A 9,767-nucleotide genomic window follows, 5' to 3' on the forward strand; every position below is an offset into this window, starting at 1 on the left:
ATTTGAGGAAATATCCAGTTGTTTAGTAGTATCTTCTATAATAAAGTAAATAAAGTATCTGTTCATTTCTCACATATATGCAATGAAATTCTTACCAAAAAGTATTTTATAAAGAAAGCAATTACTAGTAATAGTCTAATCATTTTTATTGCTAAAGTATGCTAAATAAAATTAGATCCCGAGGCTATTAGACTAATTTGATGAGAAAGCTTATTCTGCTAGTTTCAAAGGCAGAAATGATGGTGTTTTAGTAAAACGAATCATAGAACTTCCATTATTTCCTGGATACATTTTTTATTTGCAGGTTATTCCCAGGCAGTTACATAACGTAACTTGCATAAGCCATGCAACAAACATCTTTTTCTCTTTTTTTTTTTCAAAATTTTATGAGAGGCATTCTTCAGCCATTATCTGCTAAAATTATGTATTTTGAGTTACGTGTCTATACTTACTTTATTGCATTTTTTATAATCGTGAAAATGGATGTGCTACTTTGGTTTGTTGATGTCCTTTGAAGTTGATGGAATTCTTCGTAACTATTTAGCTAAATATGGCTAAATCTTCGATCTGTAGAAAATAACATGCTTTGTTAATAAAACATTATTTTCAGAAACAAAGCCATGTTTGCTCTTTCACATGTAACTTTGATACCATAAAATAATTGTATTTTCACAGCCAAATAAGCCTCAGCTTATTTGTGTCACAAATTAAATCTAGTGATATGGAGACCAGAGTCCTTAATGAAAGACTGTTGTACACCAAATATGCTCTTCTTTGAAAAATATCTTACAAATGAAGACAGACTCCATTTAGCTGAAATATAAGGAATCCATTAAAATTAAGATCTTTTATTAGAAAAGTCCAGATTATCATCTTTTTAATTGTACCATGTTGTATCCCTCTTAGTGCTCAATTACCTGTGGCAAAGGAATGCAATCCCGTGTTATTCAGTGCATGCATAAGATCACAGGAAGACACGGAAATGAATGTTTTTCTTCCGAGAAACCCGCAGCATACAGGCCATGCCACCTTCAGCCCTGCAATGAGAAGATTAATGTAAATACCATAACATCACCCCGGCTGGGTAAGCAGACCAAAAAGGGTACGCGTAGAAATGTTTGTGGCTGCTTTGCGTATTATTGGAAAGCTTAGTCATAAATCTAGACAGATTACTTTGGTTCTGACTAAACTGGGTGTACTTAGTTATAGTTTAGCCCCAGTGGTCCGGAGGGTAAAAGAAATCCCAAAGACTAAACAAGATTATCCATACTGTCTACTCAGAGCCAGGCCCTGGAAATACAAACACCACATCTCTCAAGGTCATCGTAGAAAGGGTTGAAGGATGTAACCATATTTTGGGTTCTGACCGGTTTCGTGGTAGAACTATCAACTAAGGTAATGGCTCTGGGAAGTTGAGATTGTGGTATATACATTAAATGTCTCCATTGTCAGTAGCCTTCCTTTTGATCCTGGGCACAAATTATCCTTTGGAGAGACATAGAGTAAAAAATGGCTTTCAGTAGGAACGGGTGCCTGGATCTAATCTACCGAATAAGAGGTAACAGTTTTTGAGTCCTTAATGACATAATGTTAGATACAAATAAATGCTAATAACATTGATTTATGGAAAACCTGAAAGAATCCACCAAAAAGCTGCTAGAACTGATAAATGAATTCAGCAAAGTTGCAGGATACAGAAATCAGTTGCATTTCTATAAACCAGTAATGAAGCAACAGAAGGAGAAATCAAGTCATCAGTCCCATTTACAACTGGACCAAAAACCATAAAGTACTTAGGAATAAATGTTACCAAAGATGTAAGAGGTCTATATGCTGAAAACTATAGAAAACTTATGAAAGAGGTTGAAGAAGACACAAAGAAGTGGAAAAACATTCCATGCTCATGGATTGGAAGAATAAATATTGTTAAAATGTCAGTACCCTTTATCTGATATGTCATTTGCAACTATCTTTTCCCATTCCGTTGGTTGCCTATTAATTTTCTGGGTTGTTTCCTTGGCTGTGCAGAAGCTTTTAATCTTGATGAGGTCCCAACAGTTTATTTTTGCTCTTGATACCCTTGCTTTTGGGGATGTGTCAAGTAAGAAGTTGCTGCGGTGGAGGTCAAGGAGGTTGTTTCCTGCTTTCTCCTCTAGGGTGTTGATAGTTTCCTGTCTCACATGCAGGTCCTTTATCCATTTTGAATTGATTTTTGCGCATGGTGTGAGAAAATGATCTAGTTTCATTCTTCTGCATGTTGCTGTCCAATTCTCCCAACACCATCTGTTAAAAAGGCTGTCTTTTTTCCATTGGATATTCTTTCCTGCTTTGTCAAAGATCAGTTGGCTGTATACTTTTGGGTCCACTTCTGAGTTCTCAATTCTGTTCCATTGGTCTATGTGTCTGTTTTTGTGCCAATACCATACTGTCTTGATGATGACAACTTTGTAGTAGAGGCTAAAGTCTGGGATGGTGATACCTCCCGTAAGGGTTAATATCCAGAATCTATAAGGAACTCACCAAACTACACGCCCGAAAAACAAACAACCCAGTGAAGAAATGGGCAGAAGACATGAACAGACACTTCTCCAAAGAGGACATCCAGATGACCAACAGACACATGAAACGATGCTCAGCATCCCTCCTCATCAGGGAAATACAAATCAAAACCACACTGAGATATCACCTCACACCAGTCAGAGTGGCTAAAATGAGCAAATCAGAGAACTCTAGATGCTGGCGAGGATGTGGAGAAATGGGCACCCTCCTACACTGTTGGTGGGAATGCAAACTGGTGCAGCCCCTCTGGAAAACAGTGTGGAGGTTCCTCAGGAAACTAACAATAGAACTCCCCTAGGACCCAGCAATAGCACTGCTAGGAATTTACCCAAGGGATACAGAAATGCTGATGCCTAGGAGCACATGGACCCCAATGTTCATAGCAGCACACTCCACAATAGCTAAAACATGGAAAGAGCCTAAGTGTCCATCAACAGATGAATGGATCAAGAAGATGTGGTTTATCTATACCATGGAATACTACATGGCAATGAGAAACAATGAAATCTGGCCATGTGTAGCAACATGGATGGACCTTGAGGGTGTTATGCTGAGCGAAATAAGTCAGGCAGAGAAGGACAAATACCATATGTTTGCACGTATAGGAGGATTAGGAGGAACTTGACGGAGGACCAAGGGGGAGAAGAAGGGCGGAAATGGTGGGGGAAAGGGAGAGAGGCAAACCATGAGAGACTCTTGAATGCTGACAAAAACTGAGGACTGATGGATGTGGGGGGGAGGGGGGGAGGGGCATGGAGGAGGGCACTTTGGGGATGAGCACTGAGTGTTATGTGGAAACTAATTTGACAATAAACTATTTGTAAAAAAAAAAAAAAAAAATGTCAGTACCACGTGAAGCAATCTACACATTCAAAGCAGTCCCTGTCAAATTACACCATCATTCTTCGAAAAGCTAGAACAATCCTAAAATTTGTATGGAACCACAAAAGACCCAAATACCCAAAGTAATGTTGAAAAAGAAAACCAAAGCAGGAGGCATCACAATCCCAGACTTTAGCTTCTACTACAAAGCTGTAATCATCAAGACAGTACAGTATTGGCATAAAAACAGACACATAGACCATTGGAATAGAATAGAGAACCCAGAACTGGACCCACAACTTTATGGCCATCCAATCTTTGACAAAGCAATAAAGACTATCCAGTGGGAAAAGGGCAGTGTCTTTAACAGATGGTGCTCGGAGAACTGGACAGCGACATGCAGAAGAGTGAAACTAGACTGCTTTCTTGCACCATACACAAAAATAAACTCAAAATGGATCAAAGACCTAAATGTGACACAGGAAACCATCAAAATCCTAGAGGAGAAAGTAGGCAACAACCTCTTTGATCTCAGCCACGGCGGTTTGTTGCTTGACACATCTCCAAAGGCAACGGAATTAAAAGCAAAATTGAACCATTGGGACCTCATTAAGATAAAAAGCTTCTGGAGGTGCCTAGGTGACTCAGTCGGTTAAGCATCGAACTTCGGCTCAGGTCATGATCTCATGGCTCGTGAGTTCGGAGCCCCGCGCCAGGGTCTGTGCTGACAGCTCAGAGCCTGGAGCCTGCTTTGGTTACTGTGTTTCCCTCTTTCTCTCTGCCCCTCCCCTGCTCATACTCTGTCTCTCTGTCTCTCAAAAATAAATAGATGGGGTTTTTTTTTAGATTTTTTAAAATGTTTTATTTACTTCTAGGAGAGAGAGAGAGACAGCGTGAGCAGGGGAGGGTCAGAGAGAGAGGGAGTGACAGACTCTGAAACAGGCTCCAGGCTCTGAGCTGGCAGTCAGCACAGAGCCCGACATGGGGTTTGAACCCACGAACCGCGAGATCATGACCTAAGCGAAAGTCGGACGCTTAACCGACTAAGCCACCCAGGCGCCCCAAATAAATGTTTTTATAAAAAGATAAAAAGCTTCTGCACTGCAAAGGAAGCAGTCAACAAAACTAAAAGGCAACTGATGGAATGGGAAAAGATAGTCGCAAATGACATATTGAATAAAGGGTTAGTGCCCTGAAAAACAAATAATCCAGTGAAGAAATGGGCAGAAGACATGAACAGACACTTTTCCAAAGATATCCAGATGGCCAACAGATGTATGAAAAGATGCTCGACATCACTCATCATCAGGGAAATACAAATGAAAACTGCACTGAGATACCACCTCACACCTACCAGAGTGGCTAAAATTAACAATGCAGGAAACAATAGATGCTGGCGAGGATGTGGAGAAACGGGCACCCTCTTGCACTGCTGGTGGGAATGCAAACTGGTGCAGCCACTCTGGAAAACAGTGTGGAGGTTTCTCAAAAAATTAGAAGTAGAACTACCCTACAACCCAGCAATAGCACTGCTAGGAATTTATCCAATGGCTACAGGAGTGCTGATGTGTAGTGGCACATGTACCCCAATGTTCATAGCAGCGTTTTCTTTTCTTTTTTTTTTTTTTTTTTTTTTACAAATAGTTTATTGTCACGTTGGTTTCCATATAACACCCGGTGCTCGTCCCCACAAGTGCCCTCCTCCATGCCCATCCCCCCTCCCCCCTGCATCCATCCGTCCTCAGTTTTTGTCAGCATTCGAGAGTCTCTCATGGTTTGCCTCTCTCCCTTTCCCCCACCATTTCCCCTCTTCTTCTCCCCCTTGTTCCTCAGTTAAGTTCCTCCTAATCCTCCTATACATGCAAACATATGATATTTGTCCTTCTCTGCCTGACTTATTTCGCTCAGCATAACACCCTCAAGGTCCATCCATGTTGCTACACATGGCCAGATTTCATTCTTTCTCATTGCCATGTAGTATTCCATGGTATAGATAAACCACGTCTTCTTGATCCATTCGTCCATTGATGGACACTTAGGCTCTTTCCATGTTTTAGCTATTGTTGAGAGTGCTCATAGCAGCGTTTTCAACAATAGCCAAAACATAGAAAGAGCCTAAATGTTCATCAACTGATGAAAGGAGAAAGTTGTGATTTATATATACAATGAATGGGGCTCCTGGGTGGCTCAGTCAGTTAAGCGTCCGACTTCGGCTCAGGTCATGATCTCACGGTTCGTGGGTTCGAGCCCCAGGTCGGGCTCTGTGCTGACAGCTAGCTCAGAGCCTGGAGCCTGCTTCACATTCTTTGCCTTCCTCTCTCTCTGACCCTCTCCTGCTCACGTTGCCTCTCTCTCTGTTACTCTCTCTCTCTCTCTCATATAAATAAAACATTAAAAATTTTTATATATATAATCAACTACTACTTGGCAGTAAGAAAGAACTAAATCTTGCCATTTACAGCAATGTGGATGAAACTGGAAGGTATTATGCTGAGTGAAATAAGTCAATCAGAGGACAAATATCATATGTTTTCACTCATATGTGGAATTTGAGAAACTTACCAGAAGACCATAGGCAGAGGGAATGGGGAAAATAATTACAAATAGGGAAGGAGGGAGCCAAACCATAAGAGACTCTTAAATGCAGAGAACAAACTGAGAGTTGATAAGGAGGTGGCTGACAGGGGAAAATGGGTGACTGGCACTGAGGAGGGCACATGTTGGGATGAGCACTGGGTGTTGTATGTAAGCAATGAATCATGGGAATCTACTCCCAGAACCAAGAGCACACTGTATACACTGTATGTTAGCTAACTTGACAATAAATTATATTTTTTTTAAAAAAGGAATGCAGCCACAGGAAAAATAATGTATACACATATATTTATATATGAAGATACTAAATAAATGAGAAAAATGAAAAAACACTGACTTACGTATTTTTATGTTATAAAATGTTTTTATGTATATTCTCACTTCCTGTTATTCAATCTAATCTATCAAGAAGTAGATTGTGTATTTTCAGTAACTGTAGCCTATACTTGCCTTAAAAATTCATTGATGAATTAGCCTTTATTTCTGAGACAGCTAGTGGCTTTTTAACAATGCCACTACATGTCTGTCATTGGAGTAATTTATGTTTGCCACCTTCACTTTTAATCTGCCTGTACAATTTATAGGGTGACAATTTAATCAAACAGAACAATATTGCCAAAATCAAAGGAGCTAAATTGTCATAGATATTTTTTAAGCAATAAGATTCAAACAAATGGAAAAGTTTGGTTCTTCATGGAAATAAAAATATTCTTGCTTTCTAGCCAAATAATTAACATTTCTAGGAAATACTCCGTTCAAAGAGAATTAAGGGTAGTTAATACAAAAAAGTTAAGCATTCCTAGAGCAGATGCCCTAAATCCATGTATTCAAAAACAACATAATCCCTTTCTCTAGCAATTAGTTGGAGTCCTTCCTGAAGTATCACGTGGCAGAAAATAATGGATTAAAAGAAAAATTTAATTAAAATTGCATTGTCTCCATTTATTATTTCTTGAAGGTATATCCCCGAACACACAAGCACAGTGGAAAACCTAAGGTTTTAAAAAGAAAAATAATGCATCTTATTAGAATAGTGGCAAAAGAAAGATCTCACATACCTTCTCATTGTAAATTTCAGTCTGTTTTGATAATCAGCTTTGATTTTAAAGATGTGTGAAATCAAGGTCCCCAGATATCCCACCTAGATATTACTGCTATCTAAGAAAGGAGGAATGTGAAATAAATGTGAGCAGATTTGTTTTGGTATTTCATCCATAACAATACTTACTAATTTATCTTCCCATAAAGGTGGATATAGTGAACCTGTTCATTTTCTTTTTAATCTTCTCCACTGAAAATCCAAAAAGAAGCGTAAATGAAAGCCATAAAAAACTGAACCTTAAACGTCATTTGTATTATAACTCACTGAATTTGAGAAATCTAGCTTGAATCAGTCTAAAAGAGCTCTTAAGGAAGACCGTTTTTCATTCACTTTACTCCTTTATTATAAGGTGTGTGTGTGTGTGTGTGTGTGTGTGTTTCTTAATCTTACTTTCAGTTCTAGAAGGCAACATGAATGAGTCATAGTGAATGTGCAAAATCCTTCCCCTTAAATGATTGCTGCTTGTTTCTACCCCTGTCCCCGAGGATGTCTACATGTGTTGAGTTCCCTGTTTCCTTCTTCACAGCTGCGCTGACTTTCAAGTGCTTGGGAGACCAGTGGCCCGTGTACTGCCGAGTGATACGTGAGAAGAACCTATGTCAGGACATGCGGTGGTACCAGCGCTGCTGTGAGACGTGCAGGGACTTCTATGCCCAAAAACTGCAGCAGAAGAGTTGACCTCTAGCAGGCTGGCTGGCTCACAGCTCTTTGCAATTACATTATTTATAAACACACACACCAGCATGTTTTGTCAGACCAAATATTATCAGATTACATATAATTTAATCTAATTAATTTATTTTGGTGCCGGCCAAACATCCAGTATGGTGTTTGTTTTGGTCATACAAACATTTTGGTTTATACTATATGCCTTCATAAATAATTTTATATGAATAAGTTGGATCCAGTTTCCAGAATAAAAGTAAAAAGGGAAAAAAAAAAAAAGGCAAGATCATTAGGCTCTAAAAAAAATTTTTTTTACATTAGGGCTGTCTCTAAGGTGCTATTCTCTCCCTGCCAATACCATTGAGTTATCCAGAATGTATACTAACTTAGTGTAATAGTTTAGTTATATAAGGAGAGAAGTCATTTTTGTGTTTTGGTGTCCTGATGCAGAATTAGCCCATTTTCTGTAATCTACAGGAGATGTGGAAACATAACAAACCTCATAGTGTTGAACAGGTTTTTAGAGAATGTATTATGAATTTGGTTCAGATTTAGAGATATCCATAGGAAAAATTCTACTGTAATTATAACCTTATTTTAATAATGGAAAAGAAAAGTCAAAACAGAGACTTTGATCATGTTCATGAACATGTACTTGAACACAAGTATTGTAACAATGAAACACTGTAATGATTTACACTGAATCACCATTGCACTGTTGATATAGTGTAGAGAAACCATTATAGAAATGGTAACATCCTACAAAAATATGTATTATTTTAACATGTTGTCATTAGATTTTAGCTTTTTAAAATATATTGAACAAAGGAAGCAGTGATCCACCCATTTCCTTGTATCTTTTTAGCAGATTTATAAAAGAGTATAGTACTTAGCCTCACAAATCATAATGAGAACACTTCCCAAATATTTTTCAGCCTTTTCCCTTGAAATAAGAAGAAACAAAATGCTCATGATACTGTGGTAGTTTCATTGTGTTTTTTCCTTTTGAAAACTAAAAGTTTTACAACTCTGTGAAACGTTAAAAAACCAGCTTAAATGTTTTCTTGTGAGAAAATGTTGTACATGATTCACATGATTTCTTAGATGTTTTTTCAATAAAATATGTGAAGCTTCCTGTTGGGAGGCAGTTCTTCATAGGTCTCTCACATCTCTACACATCTTGACACTGTCTGCTTTTGTCCAGGAGTATCTTATGTAAGGGATGTTTTTATGGCCCAGGAAGGCTGTTGAACAGCCATGGAAGATAAAGACGGTGAACCAAAGAGGAGACATGCCGACTTCTCATTATAAAGGTTTCCAGCCCTAAAATGGGGTTTCCTCTCGTGTGATACAAGCCACTGCATGTGCAGATATCACCCTGCTCTCTTTGTCTCACCCTGGGGGAATTGGGGCTCAGGAAATTGGTGCAAGAAAACACTGACTCTCTGCCACTGCTGTTGCTGTGAGTAACAAAAGTCCTTTGTCTCTAACCCAGGAGTCTTCTGTCTTCTGCCCTGAATGTGGACAGGCTGAAACAGTAGATTGGAAGTAGAGTAAAACCTTGCCATCTGCATAGTTCGGGATGCTTCCCTCATTAGTGTATTTTACCTTCATTTTAATATGAGGGGCATTTTGTTTCTGGATGGCCCCTTGCTTATGTATATCCTTTCATTTATTTGCTGAGATATAAAACTGACTAATATCAATACATCTTAAGTCATGAGAGGAGGGGCATGAGAGAAGTAAAAAATTACATTTTAGGAGGAGACATTCTCAGTCTCGCTCCTTGATTCCTAAATCTGTGTATCTAAGTAGAAATATCACCCTGTAGAGGCTCCTGGGTGGCTCATTCAGTTAAGTGGTCAACTTCGGCTCAGGCCATGATCTTGTGGTCCTTGAGTTCAAGCCCCAGATCGGACTCCGTGCTGACAGCTCAGAGCCTGAGGCCTGCTTCAGATTCTGTGTCTCCCTCTCTCTCTGCACCTCTTCCACTTGCACTCTGTCTTTCTCACTCTCACTCATT

At 39.0% G+C, this 9,767-nt stretch overlaps 1 protein-coding gene across 4 annotated transcripts in view; it reads left to right on the plus strand.

Annotated features, from left to right (window-relative positions):
* Positions 1-8,878, plus strand: part of ADAMTS19 (ADAM metallopeptidase with thrombospondin type 1 motif 19) — a 239,082-nt gene extending 230,204 nt beyond the window's left edge. For all 4 annotated transcript variants that reach the window (XM_039236685.1, XM_039236682.1, XM_039236684.1 and 1 more), the window contains 2 exons: positions 907-1,084; positions 7,605-8,878. In XM_039236685.1, coding sequence (XP_039092616.1) covers positions 907-1,084; positions 7,605-7,756 — 330 coding nt within the window. In that variant the 3' untranslated portion in view covers positions 7,757-8,878. The remainder of the gene's footprint in view (positions 1-906; positions 1,085-7,604) is intronic.
* The last annotated feature ends 889 nt before the right edge of the window (positions 8,879-9,767 follow it).

This window comes from Hyaena hyaena, unplaced genomic scaffold, assembly GCF_003009895.1.
Source record: "Hyaena hyaena isolate Hyena2069 unplaced genomic scaffold, ASM300989v1 scaffold_115, whole genome shotgun sequence".
Lineage (NCBI taxonomy): Eukaryota > Metazoa > Chordata > Mammalia > Carnivora > Hyaenidae > Hyaena > Hyaena hyaena.